Here is an 18965-nt window from a genome sequence, read left to right as displayed (position 1 = left end):
GGTACCTTAAGTACCATATTGTACTACTTATAATATTCTGTTGCTCAAGTCTATAACCATGTATAAAAAAGAGTAAGGAATGTTACACAATACTTGTATCTGAGTAACATCAGCACATAACATATAAGTAGGTACATAGATAGTAAATTGTTTAGGCGACTAATTTGGTACTTATATTTTGGAAAAGTACCCAAAAGCCACACATTCCGATATCAAATTACTAACAGGTCGCAGCCGCCCGAAACTACGATTTTAATTATTTACTTTTTTAATTCACTTTTGCGTGTCTATTCTTATCTCTTAGCTTCTTAACTCTCCATAAGTATTCTACAAAAGCTATCTCCACGTGTTTAAAGTAAGTCTAGGCACATAAAGATTCTTTTGTATATAAATTTAGATTTATATATGTGGTATAACTTGGGATCTCGACTGGAGCTGACTGCAACGTATGCTTGCTCTACACGCCTGTTGTCCTCTGTTTTCTCAATATATAAGAAATAAAATATAAATATAAATAGACAAATATAAAGCCTATTACATGCATAAAGCTAAATCAAATGGTATCGTTCAGTTACAATTTCAAAATTAAATATTTCTAAGTGTAGAGGAGATATCTGAAACGCAACAATTAAGTACAGTGGACAATGCCATCTATTGTTACTAGGGTCAACCTAATTAAACAACTCCATCTATTAACGAATAGCATAACGTGTGATGGATAAACTCTTTGTCATTTTTAAGGTAATCAGTAAAATCACGATATAAATTGTAAGAATTATATTCTATTGTTGTAAGAGTTTCTTTACATTTTCTTTTTATTATATTTTCTGTTAATTTTTCAATATCTAAATATTTTAATATTGCATTATCTGTATTTTTTATTGTGGCAACAAAAGTTGTTTTTGCAAGCGAGGATCTTGTAAGCAGCATCGTGAATCTTATTTTGATTGCAAAATTGTCATAGATAGTTATTACTTAGTAATCGGCTAATTATCAACAAAATAGTGTTTATTCCTGAGTCAGTGACCCGCCGGCCAAGTGGAGCTAATAAGGAGATTGCTCGCCATGGCCGGCCCGTCCGACGGCGATCCCGACGGATGGGTCGAGTTGTGCGAGCGTCAGGCCAAAACCGCCGCTCAGGACTTCGCCAAGGCGTGCATACAGTACATTCAGACCGGCGTCAACGATGCCACGGCTCGACCACACGTTTCCCACAAGGAATTTCTTAAGAAGTTCGTCGATTGCTTCTCGGAACATTTCGATATTGAGTTCGGCAAACTGAGAGCGCATCACAAGCTCCCCAACGGTACTCATACGGGCCACGATGATAGTGACTACTCTGAAGACACAGACTCGCCGAAAACACAGCACAGGACGTTCTTTAGAAGATTATCTTTCAAGGGGCTCAGACGCGGAAAAGGTTTATTTCACAAGCAGCATTCAGATGATGCAGATTTATCCAGTATGAACAAAAACAAGACTAAATTGGCTAAGATAGTGGTAGAATGCAGAAAAGAAGGGTCTGTAAATTATTTAACTCCGGAAAGCTTAGAGCAACCTGGAGGTCCACAGAAATGGGAGAAATGTAGACTAGCATTAGTGAAGACTGTAGGAGGCTATATGTTAGAATTTTATTCACCACCCAAAGCACAAAAGCCCCGTAGCGGTGTGTTCTGTTTCCTAATATCAGAAGCTCGTGAAACCACAGCGCTTGAAATGCCTGATCATGAAAATACATTTGTATTAAAGGTAAGCCATTGCATTTTGCATCAATTGTAAAATTGAGATATTTTTTATATATTTGAATTAGCAAACCAGCATGCAGCATCATGGACATCTGTATCGACTACATGCAGCCAAAATCCACACCCATCCACTGAAACTTGAAACCGCATCACGCATGTATTATCATATCATCAATCATATGGCCTCTACCACCATTTTGCCATATTTACCAATTGTTTTCTTTCATATTTTGAAAGCAATTAAATTAGATTTCAGATTGACTATCGAAATTGAGAAGGTCTCATTATAAAAATGCAAATATTTTGTAAGAAAATTGTATGGACTTAAAGAAATCACTGCCTGGTACTTTCATAAGGTATAGACATCAGATTTAGAGAAAAATCAGTATACAGTTGTGCAAAATGTATTGTATGCCAAAGTCTATTGTATTTATTCACCCGATGGCACACTTTGTGCATGTAACCAGGTCTGTGTATAATACAGGAGCAAACTGAAAATCTGTATGCCAATTTCCAGTTAGTGTGCCTGACAGTTACCATTAACTGATTGTCAGTTCTTGAAATTCATACTTTAATGCCCACAGTTGTGGACAGTTATCGTGTTGACTAAGGTATAAAGTTATATTGAAACACATATGTCAGTATACATCCAACATATTTATCTTTTTTAACTTTGGTCTGATTGAATGTGGCACCAAAATTAAAACTAAGTAATGGAAGCTAAGACGTCAATACACAAAAATTAAACAGTACTGAAGAAAAGACATGAAAATGTTATTTGATTGACTCATTGCATTTGAAGTTCAAACTAAAGCAATATAAATTTACACATAATTATAAGACAATACAAGAACATTAATGTATTATTAGTCATTGCACATGAAGATTTCTCAGAAATGATAAGGGTGGCGGGTTACAAGGCTAGGACTGACAACATCTTGTGTATTCACAAATTGTTTGTCAGTAGTTTTATTATTAATATTACCTATACCTCATTTTATACCTGTTATCTAATTTTCCTAGATATGCAATAACATGTACTAGTGGTCTACCAATGGTTGAAATTCCACCTAAATCAATCAATAATGATTTTTGGAAAATGTTTATACAATTTCAGGTAATTCAGCTTGAATCCATAGTTCCAACCCTTAGCTCACATTGCTCCTTATAAGAAAACTTCTAGCTATCAAAGCTAAGCTAATCAAACAAAATAAAGCAATTCTATTGGTGAATCACAAAGCCATAGCCTAGCTACCTGGCACATTTCTGATGAAAAGGCTTCCATAAGGCCATTGATAAATGACAAAAAAGAAAATACCAGAACATATACTAAACTGCTTCATCTTCCTATATTTATACATTGTTTTATATTATTTGTAGGCGGACAACAACATGGAGTATGTGATAGAGGCGGCGGACGTAGACGACATGAAGTCTTGGCTGGCGACGATCAAGTACTGCATGCGGTCGGCGCCGACGACGCAGCCGCCGCCCGACGCGCTGCCGGGCCTGCCCGAGCCCGCGCCGCCCGACCTGCCGCCGCGCCGCGACCTCCCGCCCAGCGCGAGCAACGCTGATCTAGCCACCGATACGCCTGATGACGCTGAGTTAGGTCAGTATGACGCTCATGCTTCATAACCTGCAATGCTGATCTAGTTACCGATACGCCTGATGACGCTGAATTAGGTCAGTATGACGCTCATGCTTCATAACCCAGCACCAGCAATGCTGATTTAGTTACCAATACTGATGATGCTGAGGTAGGTTAGTATTCAACTTCACATATTTTTATACCCAGTATAATTACATTGGCAGTAAATGTGTGCTGTATATCTGAGTATGGTTTGACCGGGAAGGTACCAGCACTAAAATCCCACCGGTGGCCGTTCTCGGCACTGATTTGAGGGCTCCGACTAACCAACTCCATAAACATACACCATAAGAGACTGTTTGATGAGGAGACCACTTTCCATCAAGAGGAAAGTATGCAAAGTTCTCGAATTACTATTAGAATTTAGATTTTATTTCGCAGTAGTGATCTATCAGTGTTTACTTTTTTTATAGCAACTTTCTTTACATATTACATCATGAACAAACAGGCATAGATCAATTTCATAGCTTAAAAAAGAACCTCCTAAATTCCCTTTTGCGGTTTTCCCTGTAGTGCTGTATGAGGTGGATCATTCCGCTAACATTAATTATTTTTCCCATTATTGTTTGTTTTGTGGTTAATATAATAAAAAAATATTCTCTTCCTCAATATTCTACGTTATTCATAAATGTACAATTAAAAAAAACACAAATAGCCTGTGGCTAATTATTATAACAGTGTCTACTAATGTGAAACTAGTAATTATTATTATAGAAAATTAGTATTATAGAAACAAAAAAGCTGTTAAAAATAATTATCTAAACAGAAAAACCATGTCATTCTGACAATTCAGACAAATTCAAGGACACTTCATATGTTAAAATCTGTCAAGATTTTTCCTTGTAGAGCGCACTAATTAATGAGATATACATATCGTTATCTACTTATGTCGCTCTAATACATTATGCACCGCAGTCGGTCCAAAAGTATGTAGGACCCCATTGTTATTTAAATAGACAAGATTGTTGAATGTTATTGTTTGGTGAAGGAAAACATCGTGAGGAAGCATACCTAAGAGATTTATAAAAAAAAATCTCAAAGGTATGTGAAGTCTATCAATACGCACTTGGCCAGCGTGGTGGACAATGGCCTAATCCTTCTCATTGTGAGAGGAGACCCGTGCCCAGCAGTGGGACAGTAATGGGTTGATGATGATGATCATGCTTAAAAATAATTCTCTGAGAATGCCCCATGTCACAATCCCACTCCCACAATTCAGACGAATTCAACGACACCTCAAATCATAAAATCTCAAGCTTTGGCGCACTAAAGAATAAGACATACACTCCAACAGAAGAATAAGACATACGCTTAACCTTCGAAGTCTGGTAAAAACATAGATTAGTAGGTAAAAAGAGCATCGTACCCTAATACTGTTTTAAATAGAAAAGATTGTTGAATGTAACTGTTTGCACAGGTTCAATAGCGGAAGAGTCGTGTTCGTCGACCGCGGCGGGTGCGGCGGCGCGCGTGTCGCTGGCGGAGTGGCCGTGGTTCCACGGCACGCTGGCGCGCGCGGCCGCCGCGGCCTGCGTGCTGGCGGGCGGCGCGGCGGCGCACGGCTGCTACCTCGTGCGCCAGAGCGAGACCCGCCGCGGCGAGTACGTGCTCACCTTCAACTTTCAGGTGCGTACGCTTTCTACACACTACACTTTCTGCACTCACAGCCCCACACTAGGAGTCCCTGTGTCGTGGGTGCCATGGACACACACATAGACAAATACACAAACACCCAGACCCAGAAACAGAAATCTAAATTCATCATTTAGATATCTGCCTGGCCAGGGATCGATCCCGGGACCCTGTGCGCGTCAGACCGTATGGTAACCGCTCCGTCTCGTGGGTCACCGCTACGCTACGAGTGACGTGGGATCATTACCATTACTGCCCATTATCAGTAATTAATCTATTATAGTCCGCGTAAAACTCGTAGTCCGCTCTGAATATAGAAATGAGACTCGTTGCCATAGCAAATTGTACAATACCTGCTCGCAACAACTTCAGAGCGGACTAGCAGTTTGACGCGGACTATACGAAACACAAAATTGCCAAATACTGGGCAGTGGCGTAACTTTACCAGAGGAGTCCCGTAACAAATTCATTGCATGGAGCCCTATGAAATTTTTGCTCAAAAATACGTACTTTAACAATTAACATTTTTTTTTTTGATTTATACTTTAGTCACTTTTGATTTCGCAGCCGTGGCATTTTTCCACCCACTGTTTCTGGGGCATATTTTGGTAGATTTTACTACCATAATATTCCTATTGCTGAAAATGCATCTTATCTCAAAGTATTAGGGACTTAGACAATAGTTGTACATTCTGGCCAACTGTAAATCTGTTGACTACACACACCTTTGAGAACTTATAAGAACCCTCATGTATGTAGGTTTACTCACAATGTTTTCCTCCACAGTTAAAGCAAGTGATAATTAATTTGCAAACCTTGAAATCTTATATATATAATTCTAAAACGGATTCACCGATTTTCACCAAATTTTATATGCATATTCAGTAGGTCTGAGAATCGGCTACTATCTATTTTTCATACCCCTATGTGATAAGGGTTGTTCACCCTTAACATTTTTTTATTTATACTGGGCAACACATTGTCATCGGGTCAGCTAGTATTGTTATAAATGTAAGTTTCATTCATATGTTTTATACGTGTTCCAGGGTCGCGCGAAGCACCTGCGCATGACGCTGAGCGAGGCGGGGCAGTGCCGCGTGCAGCACCTGTGGTTCCCCAACGTGCACGACATGCTGGAGCACTTCCGCGCGCACGCCATCCCGCTGGAGTCGGGCGGCACCGCCGACGTCACGCTCACCGAGTACGTGGTCTGCCACGACGCCAGACAACAAGTGAGCCCCCCCGCGCCGTAGCCGGATGCACTGCTCTCATGCTACCCGCCCGTGAACTACGTCACACGTTTGGCTTTGTCGTGCCATATCTAATAAAAAGAGTAGGTGTGTTTGTGGATGTATACAAGAAGCTATACTTCTCTGGGGTTGTAAATACAAAAAAAATATTACAGCGCGCGCAATTGCATCCCATGTAAAAAATGTGTGTTACAACGGTTGGTTTTCACAATAGCGCGCAATAGAAGTATGATTTCTAAAATGCGTGCCAGTCAAATATTGATATTTTTTAAATTAAGTATCACTAGCAATGTTAACTATGATGCCTATTATAGAATAGGTAATGCGACAAGGACAAGAAAAGTTTAAAATGTGTGACGTAATTTATGGATGACCGTAAAAAAGTACGGCCCTGTAAATACCACTATGAAGGCTTTGATAGACTTCGGACTTCGCTATCGATACAATACGTATCAAATTTGATTTGCCGATAATGGTGCTAGGAATCCTGAGCAACTTACAGTACTGGTTAATCCGGCGCTGCGTATAGGCCGTGCGACCCGAGACCTTAGTCTTAGTAGAACGTCCGTTTTGCAATGCAAAATACAAATATAAGTGTATATATCAATTGATATTTAAATATATTTATTCAAGTAACACAGTAGCGTTCTATTGGGACGACCCCATACGCATATGCCAAGAGTTTCTATCACAACTACACTATTCTTGTGCCATGCGTAGATACGCTTTAGATGTATACAGGAATAATAATATTTACGCTCGAGTAATATAATATTATTATTTCTAATACACTTTATACTTATTAAAACAAGTGTTCGGATGTTAGTAGTAATTGTGAGTGATTCTATCTGGGTCGATGAATGCTTGAGCTACTCTTGTGATTGGGTGCAATATGACCTTATTGACCATAGATGAATTGACTGAATAGACTTCTAATGCCAAACGTACACGTCAGTAAAATAAATCTTATCCAAACAGTTCTCAAAAGCGTGAAAATAAGAGTAGAAACTACGTCACCTTATGTAATATCATGAGGTGTCGTTCGACTAAACAAATTGGAAGAGTAACGCATTAAATAATAGCGCATTTGTTCAAGTCAAACCAATCAGGATGGTAATGTCATTAAATACAGCTAGAAACTATCTAGGAGCACAAACAGCACAAACTTTTTAGGAGTATATATAGTTACTTCACCTTTGGATATGACACGTTTTATATAATTTTTGTTTTTTGTTTTGTGCTTACATTTCTCTTATTTCAAGTAAATAGATCACTATTGTCCTTTTTTTTCGTTATGTTTTGTAACATATAACTTCTTAAACTACTACTTCGATTTAAATGTACTAAAATTCTATCAACTTCAGTGTTGATTCAAAATAATTATCTCAAAAAAAAAAGAAATTATATTAATATTTATAACGCATTCAATTATTCAATATGACCTCATTTAATGGTTGGGTATTTCACACACTATTTTCGATATTTTCCCTAAAGTGCGGTTTACGTTGCGGGCTGATTCAATATTTCGTACTTAGAGTGAATACGATTCATACTTTTTTGTATCTTATTTTTGGCATAACCCATTATTAATTTTTAAATATTTTAAGAATTACTTAACACTAGACCTAACTTTCTTCAGTAAAGGCCACTCCTAGAAGGCCTCCTTTTCAAATGAATGTACTCGAAATGAAAATATAGATCATTGATTACAATAGAATTACTATTTATACACTTGTTGACGATATGTTTTTTTTTTTATTAATAACATATGTAAAAAAGTAAGATGATACTAATATCGTTACAAATAAACACTTTTTCACTTCGACTAAAAATATCAAGATAATGTATACAATATTTACCAGTGTGAAGTACCCAGTTTTGAGTGAGATTTACATGAGATTGGACAGAAATACATTTGATATTAAATACCTCAGGTAGGTATTGGCGAATTGGTTTTCTTTAAGGTGCTAAAATACATTATTTTCATGTATAATAATAATAATAATACATTTTTATTCACGGAATACATACACACATGACTAAAAAAACAAGAAACAAAACATAAACATAAAAAAAACAAGTTCTTATAATACTTTAACACTTTTCTATCTCAATATCCACTTTTCGTACATAAAAATATAAAGATTTTCTATACAATTAATTTGCCCATGAAATTTCTAAGTTCCGAGTTCGGCTGGACGGCTAAAAGTAAAGGTGGTGTTTTTGGATACATGATTGTGTCCTCTCATAACGAGAAGAATGTAAAGAAGCAGAATATCAAATTTCTAAGCGTCTATGAGCAGTACCGTAATAGGTGTTGCTACGTATATTGAGCTCTTGGAATAGTAGAAGGGATAGTTTGTAACAAACAGCAATTGACTGGGGATTTTAAGAGCAGTGGCTCTAAATCTGCCAAGCAAAGCATAATCGGAAACTGTACGTACCTATGTACATGAAATAGTAGAGGCTTTTATCTCCCACCGATCAACCAATGAACCTAAATTTTGATAGTTAGATGTACAAACAGTTAGGTATACCAATAAAGTCATACTGGGTGATTTTTTCTCATGAATGTTAAGGGCTAACTCCTAAAATATAAGGAATAGCAATACTACTGAAAGAAATATTATCGAATATTGATTTATAAATGATAAATGTGGAAATAAAAGATTTCAATTGTCTATTCCTTTAGTTTGTCTAACCTTTACCAAAATATGCAGGCTTAGTTTTTATCAAAACCGAAAGTTTTTATGCATTGATTATCCCTGTCGCAAAGCTTATCATAGCCAGGATTTTAAAATGGAGCTTTACGACGATATATTTAATAATGCTAATTAATTATTATAGTAAAACTGAAATGTAAAAATCATTATCGATTATATGTGTCACTCTTGCCATTTCACTGTTTGCTCTACAATATATTAATGTGTATGTCTTGTTGCTATTGGTGTTGTAGATCAGTTTAAGCTTGTATATATTTTAAAGTGCTCGGCATTCTTTGTATTTAATATACGTTTTCATACTTTGATTATTTCAAGAGACTAATACAATTAATAATTATCTGTGCTTGTTATAATCTTACTTAATAGAAGGCAAATTCTAAAAGAAATTTAAATGTATGAGAGTGGAGCTCTCCTGAATATGGTACCTTGAAATTCTTAAAGTTAAAATATTGAAGTATTTAAACTTATGGATGTTGCGTGCTTATATATACATATTTTACTTTAACGAGTGTGCTCAATATTTATAGTTAGTACTGGTCAATTTTCTCTATGATACTTGAATGTGAAATTGGCACAAATAAATCGGAATTTTGAATACATTCGAGATTTTTAAGTAGAATATGTATAGCATTTAGTTTTAGAATGGTTTGATAAATTTAAATATTAGACCACCTCAAAAGGTAGATTACGTTATTAGTTAGCTAAACGTAATATTTCTTGCAATATTATTTAGATAGTGGTTGTTGATTGTTCAACATGCATTTTATTTGTGATTTGTTTGTAATATATTTTCCTAAGTAATGTTGCCAATTTTATTTTAGTTGTCACTGGTACGTTTTCTGAAGATGTTTCATTCAATTACCTTATTTCTTATTTGTATTTTTAATTGATCCCAATCACATTTTAAATTTTAGATTTACCTTATGCTTTAAACCCGGTCCAGATTTAGTTTTATATGCATTAGAAGTTGCCAAACTTCATGATATTGAATTGAAGTTGAATTATGTATGGTTTCTGTAATATATTTTGGAATCGAATTTTTGTTTCTTTAACGGACTGTTATGATAGTTTTAGGGTAACTTTATATGATAATTAATTATTAACATTGTATTGTTAATTTTGTACTATAGAAACTCATGTTCTTTGGAGCTTTAATCGTATTTCTTGGTTGTAAATTTTATTATTAAATCTTATTTAGTTGAATGGCTTAGTTTTTTTATTTGCTGGTTGTTATTTTTTGTTTTTATGCTTGTGTTTTGCTGTTTGTATTGTGCTGTGATATTGGTAAGTGTTCTTTTCCTATTTACTTTTTCTTCGCTTTATATAGTATTAATTTCTTCTGATTATTTATTCGTTTATGTCTAGTCAGCTATCATAACCCATTAAATCGGGTAAATGAACAATTCATTCAGTAAATTAAAAATATACAGTATATTAAGTCACAATATTTACCGGTCACTTTTTTAAATGTTAATTTTAAATGTTAAATAATTACAGTACGTAAATACTTATGATCTAAATATGCAACTATGATTGCCATATATTTTTTCAATTCTTACTATACATAAATACTTTCGTACAACAAATATATATGAATAAATACAAAGAATGACCGACTCGGGAATGCCTAATTTTCTAAAAAAAATAATAAACAATATAAAGTACATTTATATCGATGTAGACTAGTACACAAAATTATCATAGTAATTATTACTTACCATAGTACCATATTATCACTGTAATTGTTCTTATTTGTTATTTTATAAGTTGTGACCAAATGCAAAAAAATGAAGCGAGAATGCAATTCACCTGATACTGTAGCAGTCTATGGACATCGTAACGCCAAATAGAATAAAAGTTTTACTTATCATTGCATCGTTTCCCCCAGGTCTAAGTTGGAAGCCTCATTGTTTTGAGGATTAATATCCGCATTCAAATCAGAACACAACAGCATTTGAGGCTACAAGTGCTGTAGTAGTTTAAATGAAATATGATTTTATTTTTATATTTGGTTCTCATTTATTTGTAACATTTGTCAACCCACATTGCACTATTCACAGTACAAGTCATCCACAGCCATTCATATGGCCCCTCTGTACAGTAGTGTCGTAGCTAGGAGCTGGCCTGACGAGCAATCTTCAGGACGAAGGCGTTTTGCCTATAAGAAAAATGAACTATAGTCCGATTCATAATTAGGTGTCCAAAATGTAAACAAAGGTTCTACCGTACCTTAAAGGTAACAAGAAAATATGTTTCAAATTATAGTTTCTTACTTTTGACAATATTAAATTAATACAACGATAATAAAATAATATTCTAAATAAATTAAAATCAATTCACATTTCCCAATATTTATATTAATTCAATTTCATTTCATATCATACAGTAATAATAATAAAAAACAAGATTTATGGTAGAAAATTAAATTGTGATAATGTTAACACAATCGGGATCCAAAACATTTTTTGTACCACCATCTTTTAGTTTCGTAGTTGATATTATTCATTTTCGTGATCTTGGTCGAACTCGAATGTTTTTTAAATTGTGTGCAGTTTCTGTTTTTTGTTGAGTTTGTGAAAGTTTTCGTTTCTTGTTAATTTGTTAGGGTTTGCAATACCTGTAATCGTATTTTGATAATGACATTTCTTTGTTTACATTTTGGACACTTAATTATGAATCAAACTATATTTTATCTATATTACAATTAATCGGCGAAAACAAAAACAGTACACACATTTAAAAAACCAAGTCTACGAAAAGTGGTCAAGTTTTTTAAACTTGATTGAAAATAGTATAATTGGTTTTTAGAAAGTTTTTCTTCAATTTCAAATCTTGTCATTGGGACTTATCATCCTAGCTACGACGCTCCACTACAGTTCGTATTAGGTGGCTTGATTTATGTTGCGTTTATGGCCAACTGTAAAGGTCGTGTTGCTTTCCAGCTGGCGGTGTCGCACGGCAGCGACGTGCGCATGCGGCGCGCGGAGCTGGAGGCGCTGCTGGCGGCCAGCGCGCCGCACGACCGCGCCGTCGACAACCAGTACGTGCTCTGCACCGTGCGCCCCGACCGCACCGCGCACAACTAGACCGCACCGAGCATCGCTACCGGCGCGCCGCACGACCGCGCCGTCGACAACCAGTACGTGCTCTGCACCGTGCGCCCCGACCGCACCGCGCACAACTAGACCGCACCGAGCATCGCTACCGGCGCGCCGCACGACCGCGCCGTCGACAACCAGTACGTGCTCTGCACCGTGCGCCCCGACCGCACCGCGCACAACTAGACCGCACCGAGCATCGCTACCGGCGCGCCGCACGACCGCGCCGTCGACAACCAGTACGTGCTCTGCACCGTGCGCCCCGACCGCACCGCGCACAACTAGACCGCACCGAGCATCGCTACCGGCGCGCCGCACGACCGCGCCGTCGACAACCAGTACGTGCTCTGCACCGTGCGCCCCGACCGCACCGCGCACAACTAGACCGCACCGAGCATCGCTACCGGCGCGCCGCACGACCGCGCCGTCGACAACCAGTACGTGCTCTGCACCGTGCGCCCCGACCGCACCGCGCACAACTAGACCGCACCGAGCATCGCTACCGGCGCGCCGCACGACCGCGCCGTCGACAACCAGTACGTGCTCTGCACCGTGCGCCCCGACCGCACCGCGCACAACTAGACCGCACCGAGCATCGCTACCGGCGCGCCGCACGACCGCGCCGTCGACAACCAGTACGTGCTCTGCACCGTGCGCCCCGACCGCACCGCGCACAACTAGACCGCACCGAGCATCGCTACCGGCGCGCCGCACGACCGCGCCGTCGACAACCAGTACGTGCTCTGCACCGTGCGCCCCGACCGCACCGCGCACAACTAGACCGCACCGAGCATCGCTACCGGCGCGCCGCACGACCGCGCCGTCGACAACCAGTACGTGCTCTGCACCGTGCGCACCGACCGCACCGCGCACAACTAGACCGCACCGAGCATCGCTACCGGCGCGCCGCACGACCGCGCCGTCGACAACCAGTACGTGCTCTGCACCGTGCGCCCCGACCGCACCGCGCACAACTAGACCGCACCGAGCATCGCTACCGGCGCGCCGCACGACCGCGCCGTCGACAACCAGTACGTGCTCTGCACCGTGCGCCCCGACCGCACCGCGCACAACTAGACCGCACCGAGCATCGCTACCGGCGCGCCGCACGACCGCGCCGTCGACAACCAGTACGTGCTCTGCACCGTGCGCCCCGACCGCACCGCGCACAACTAGACCGCACCGAGCATCGCTACCGGCGCGCCGCACGACCGCGCCGTCGACAACCAGTACGTGCTCTGCACCGTGCGCCCCGACCGCACCGCGCACAACTAGACCGCACCGAGCATCGCTACCGGCGCGCCGCACGACCGCGCCGTCGACAACCAGTACGTGCTCTGCACCGTGCGCCCCGACCGCACCGCGCACAACTAGACCGCACCGAGCATCGCTACCGGCGCGCCGCACGACCGCGCCGTCGACAACCAGTACGTGCTCTGCACCGTGCGCCCCGACCGCACCGCGCACAACTAGACCGCACCGAGCATCGCTACCGGCGCGCCGCACGACCGCGCCGTCGACAACCAGTACGTGCTCTGCACCGTGCGCCCCGACCGCACCGCGCACAACTAGACCGCACCGAGCATCGCTACCGGCGCGCCGCACGACCGCGCCGTCGACAACCAGTACGTGCTCTGCACCGTGCGCCCCGACCGCACCGCGCACAACTAGACCGCACCGAGCATCGCTACCGGCGCGCCGCACGACCGCGCCGTCGACAACCAGTACGTGCTCTGCACCGTGCGCCCCGACCGCACCGCGCACAACTAGACCGCACCGAGCATCGCTACCGGCGCGCCGCACGACCGCGCCGTCGACAACCAGTACGTGCTCTGCACCGTGCGCCCCGACCGCACCGCGCACAACTAGACCGCACCGAGCATCGCTACCGGCGCGCCGCACGACCGCGCCGTCGACAACCAGTACGTGCTCTGCACCGTGCGCCCCGACCGCACCGCGCACAACTAGACCGCACCGAGCATCGCTACCGGCGCGCCGCACGACCGCGCCGTCGACAACCAGTACGTGCTCTGCACCGTGCGCCCCGACCGCACCGCGCACAACTAGACCGCACCGAGCATCGCTACCGGCGCGCCGCACGACCGCGCCGTCGACAACCAGTACGTGCTCTGCACCGTGCGCCCCGACCGCACCGCGCACAACTAGACCGCACCGAGCATCGCTACCGGCGCGCCGCACGACCGCGCCGTCGACAACCAGTACGTGCTCTGCACCGTGCGCCCCGACCGCACCGCGCACAACTAGACCGCACCGAGCATCGCTACCGGCGCGCCGCACGACCGCGCCGTCGACAACCAGTACGTGCTCTGCACCGTGCGCCCCGACCGCACCGCGCACAACTAGACCGCACCGAGCATCGCTACCGGCGCGCCGCACGACCGCGCCGTCGACAACCAGTACGTGCTCTGCACCGTGCGCCCCGACCGCACCGCGCACAACTAGACCGCACCGAGCATCGCTACCGGCGCGCCGCACGACCGCGCCGTCGACAACCAGTACGTGCTCTGCACCGTGCGCCCCGACCGCACCGCGCACAACTAGACCGCACCGAGCATCGCTACCGGCGCGCCGCACGACCGCGCCGTCGACAACCAGTACGTGCTCTGCACCGTGCGCCCCGACCGCACCGCGCACAACTAGACCGCACCGAGCATCGCTACCGGCGCGCCGCACGACCGCGCCGTCGACAACCAGTACGTGCTCTGCACCGTGCGCCCCGACCGCACCGCGCACAACTAGACCGCACCGAGCATCGCTACCGGCGCGCCGCACGACCGCGCCGTCGACAACCAGTACGTGCTCTGCACCGTGCGCACCGACCGCACCGCGCACAACTAGACCGCACCGAGCATCGCTACCGGCGCGCCGCACGACCGCGCCGTCGACAACCAGTACGTGCTCTGCACCGTGCGCCCCGACCGCACCGCGCACAACTAGACCGCACCGAGCATCGCTACCGGCGCGCCGCACGACCGCGCCGTCGACAACCAGTACGTGCTCTGCACCGTGCGCCCCGACCGCACCGCGCACAACTAGACCGCACCGAGCATCGCTACCGGCGCGCCGCACGACCGCGCCGTCGACAACCAGTACGTGCTCTGCACCGTGCGCCCCGACCGCACCGCGCACAACTAGACCGCACCGAGCATCGCTACCGGCGCGCCGCACGACCGCGCCGTCGACAACCAGTACGTGCTCTGCACCGTGCGCCCCGACCGCACCGCGCACAACTAGACCGCACCGAGCATCGCTACCGGCGCGCCGCACGACCGCGCCGTCGACAACCAGTACGTGCTCTGCACCGTGCGCCCCGACCGCACCGCGCACAACTAGACCGCACCGAGCATCGCTACCGGCGCGCCGCACGACCGCGCCGTCGACAACCAGTACGTGCTCTGCACCGTGCGCCCCGACCGCACCGCGCACAACTAGACCGCACCGAGCATCGCTACCGGCGCGCCGCACGACCGCGCCGTCGACAACCAGTACGTGCTCTGCACCGTGCGCCCCGACCGCACCGCGCACAACTAGACCGCACCGAGCATCGCTACCGGCGCGCCGCACGACCGCGCCGTCGACAACCAGTACGTGCTCTGCACCGTGCGCCCCGACCGCACCGCGCACAACTAGACCGCACCGAGCATCGCTACCGGCGCGCCGCACGACCGCGCCGTCGACAACCAGTACGTGCTCTGCACCGTGCGCCCCGACCGCACCGCGCACAACTAGACCGCACCGAGCATCGCTACCGGCGCGCCGCACGACCGCGCCGTCGACAACCAGTACGTGCTCTGCACCGTGCGCCCCGACCGCACCGCGCACAACTAGACCGCACCGAGCATCGCTACCGGCGCGCCGCACGACCGCGCCGTCGACAACCAGTACGTGCTCTGCACCGTGCGCCCCGACCGCACCGCGCACAACTAGACCGCACCGAGCATCGCTACCGGCGCGCCGCACGACCGCGCCGTCGACAACCAGTACGTGCTCTGCACCGTGCGCCCCGACCGCACCGCGCACAACTAGACCGCACCGAGCATCGCTACCACGGCTGTCCTGGGGTACATTGAGGAGTGGTCGCTTTAGACAGACAACGAGAGATGTCAAAAAGCCCAATGCGGCGAAAAAACATTTTTCCTATATTGACCGCGCCATCGAAAATCAGTTTGCGCTGTGCGCCGCATAGACCGCACACTACTCAACTACACAATACAAAATTGAGGTCACTAAAAGTCAATCTCGCTCCAACTTCATCAAGGAATAGAGACCGATTCTGGTCAAATATATTAAGGTTTTTTTTAGGTAATATCGGAACTGTAGAAATTATTTTATTTTTTATTAAAATTCCCGACATTATAAACCACGCTGTAGAAATGATGTGCGTATATTGTGTTGCCAATTTTTAAAGAATTAAAATAAACTCACAGTACAAAGATATTGCTATAAAAATACTGCTCTTTGCCCCCATTTGAACTAGTTTATGCAGGATAATCATTCAACTAATAATTGGCTATTCTTGCCTGTTTAGTATTGATAGCTTCATGGAGACGCATACACAGAAACAAACAATTTATTGATTCTGTATAACTATACTTACAAACTGCCATTATCTATGTAGGTATACTTGTGAAAGTAGCTGAAGACGCTCATATATTAGGCAATTATTCAATTTACAACATATACTTTTGGTGATCTAAAATAAAATAAAAAACAGATTATTTTCGTCGTGTATGTTCTAAAAGTATTATTTAAAATATCATTTCTGTTTTATCAAGTAGCTGTATTTGTACACCACGGTCTATATCGGCTCCATAAAGTGCCAACATCACAAAATATTTGTAGATACTTTCATATAAATATTTTAGCTGCGTCTATGTTTCATTTAATAATAGGTAATCATAAACAAATATATTATGTACCTAAGACAAAATGTAATGATAAATTGAACAAAAATAATTAATTTAGGTAATAAATTGTGTGGCATGATATGTGTCGTAACGGATTTGTATCATTTGTTTGAAGTACATATTATTGGAATGTAAATGTTTAAAGATTATTCATTACTTTTAAAATTATATCTAAAGCGTTCTTCATTCTTCACTATAGCAAGTTATATTTTTTAGGTTTAAAGAAAAATGATGTAAATATTAGTATGCAAAGGTATTATGCAAGCACCATCGCAGTAAGACGTTCAGATAACTTTTCTGAAACTTAGGGAACCATCATAAGAAGGGTAAATGTTGTATTGATGTGTATCTTTGTATAGTTAAGAACTCGTGACACGATACTATTATTATACTTCATCATAATGTTCATTGTCCATCAAAGAATATCAGTCGGTACAGTGACGGATTCAGAATTATCGTTTTAGGCTTGAATCAGTCAAAGACAGGCTTTAAATAAATGTCGAAAAAACAGAAAAAAAAAAACATAAAATATAAGTATGCAGTGTCCAAAATAAGTCATGGTCGAATTATATTAAATTTTGCTTTTCCCGTAAAGGTCCTGGTTTAATGCACAATTTCAGATTTTGAGGGGCCACTTACAATTTGGATCCGACACTGAACCGGTACACGTATCAAACGCATGTAAAGCGCTCGTCACTGGCGAATACTCCAACAATAGGACCGTATCTAGCAAATTTAATATAATAATACTGAATGTATAAGTCTTTATTGTTACATGTTTTATATATATTACATATCCAACTTAGCCCTCCATCCAACACAGTCGTATCAATATGTTAGTTAAACGCTTTTTAATTGATTCTCGAGTGCTTATTTTGTATGTTTTATCCTTTTGTGCAATATATGATAATGACAAGTAGGTATTAAATTATAAACTTAGTTATAAGACGATATAATAATTTTCAGCAACTTAGTATTTAAAATATAATTTTACAGCTGAGTTTATGAGGAGCAAACATTTCAAGCTAAGATACATCAAATACGAGCTAGCAAGTTGGCGAGCTAGTTAAACTAGCTTCATATAAACAGGGCTACCTTTGTTTTTAAGCTAGCAAGCCGGCTTGTAACACTGCCTTGAAGAAAACACAGTATGGATAAAGGCTTATCTTTGTTTTAATCCGAACTACCTGTACATAGCATTTATTTAAATAATTAACTTATTTTAGATATATTATTAATCATAATTTTCGATTTCAAGGTGTTTAATAATATTTTAGAATGTTACTGAGCTTAGTTCAATTATTTTAGCTATTAATTAATTATCGTCGATGCTACACTCTTTACACTTATTAGTTTTAAGGCAAAACCACACTACGGTCATATAAATAAAAAACTGCTTATATTTAGCGAAGTTGTGTCTGATTTAAAATATGTTTGCCAAATAACATTATTTATAACGCCGACCGTATAGGAATTAAGCGTTTTATTTATAAAATCGTAAGTATTAAATCATGTAAATAAACTAATGGAGGAGTTGCCTCTAAAGATAATTTGTATCTGTAATAAAAATTTGTATGAGGACAACAAAAAGGCTACGCGCGAGTTATTGATTTTGTTACAAAGTGGACAAATCGCCTCCTCTTAAACGTGTGAAGCCCGCAGATATTTTTGCCAATCATAATTATAAGTCTCCGATGCAATTGATGTGCCAAGTTCCGGCACAGATTTCACAACAGCATGATGATAGATGAAAATTACACTACGCCTTATAGCATCACAGGTAAATTTGCATTATTTGTGGTCATATATGTCCAAACACCATTTATGCGTATGAATAATTTATACTCTATTAACACCTTAGAATCCGTGCCGGAACTTTTATCTATTGTAAAATCATTATTACACAAATACAACATACATAAAAAACTAATATGAAAA

The 18965-nt window shown here is 42.7% G+C and overlaps 1 protein-coding gene across 1 annotated transcript; it reads left to right on the top strand.

Annotated features, from left to right (window-relative positions):
* Nucleotides 1-1030: 1030 nt before the first annotated feature.
* On the top strand, nt 1031-12146 carry Lnk (SH2B adapter-like protein Lnk). Its single transcript, XM_073078479.1, has 5 exons — nt 1031-1749; nt 3126-3357; nt 4814-5022; nt 6075-6260; nt 11944-12146. The coding sequence occupies exons 1-5, from the start codon at nt 1066-1068 to the stop codon at nt 12085-12087; spliced, it is 1455 nt and encodes a 484-aa protein (XP_072934580.1). The 5' UTR covers nt 1031-1065; the 3' UTR covers nt 12088-12146.
* Nucleotides 12147-18965: the final 6819 nt, after the last annotated feature.

This window comes from Epargyreus clarus, unplaced genomic scaffold (assembly GCF_041222505.1).
Source record: "Epargyreus clarus isolate Ecla_fem2 unplaced genomic scaffold, WU_Ecla_fem_2.2 ptg000012l, whole genome shotgun sequence".
NCBI lineage: Eukaryota > Metazoa > Arthropoda > Insecta > Lepidoptera > Hesperiidae > Epargyreus > Epargyreus clarus.
This window is presented reverse-complemented; position numbering and strand designations above follow the sequence as displayed.

Coding starts and splice junctions, on each gene's coding strand:
- Lnk (XM_073078479.1), top strand. CDS start 1,066: ATGGCCGGCCCGTCCGACGGCGATCCCGACGGATGGGTCGAGTTGTGC. Junction 3,358..4,813: donor GCCTGATGACGCTGAGTTAG/GTCAGTATGACG, acceptor CTGTTTGCACAG/GTTCAATAGCGGAAGAGTCG. Junction 5,023..6,074: donor TGCTCACCTTCAACTTTCAG/GTGCGTACGCTT, acceptor TACGTGTTCCAG/GGTCGCGCGAAGCACCTGCG.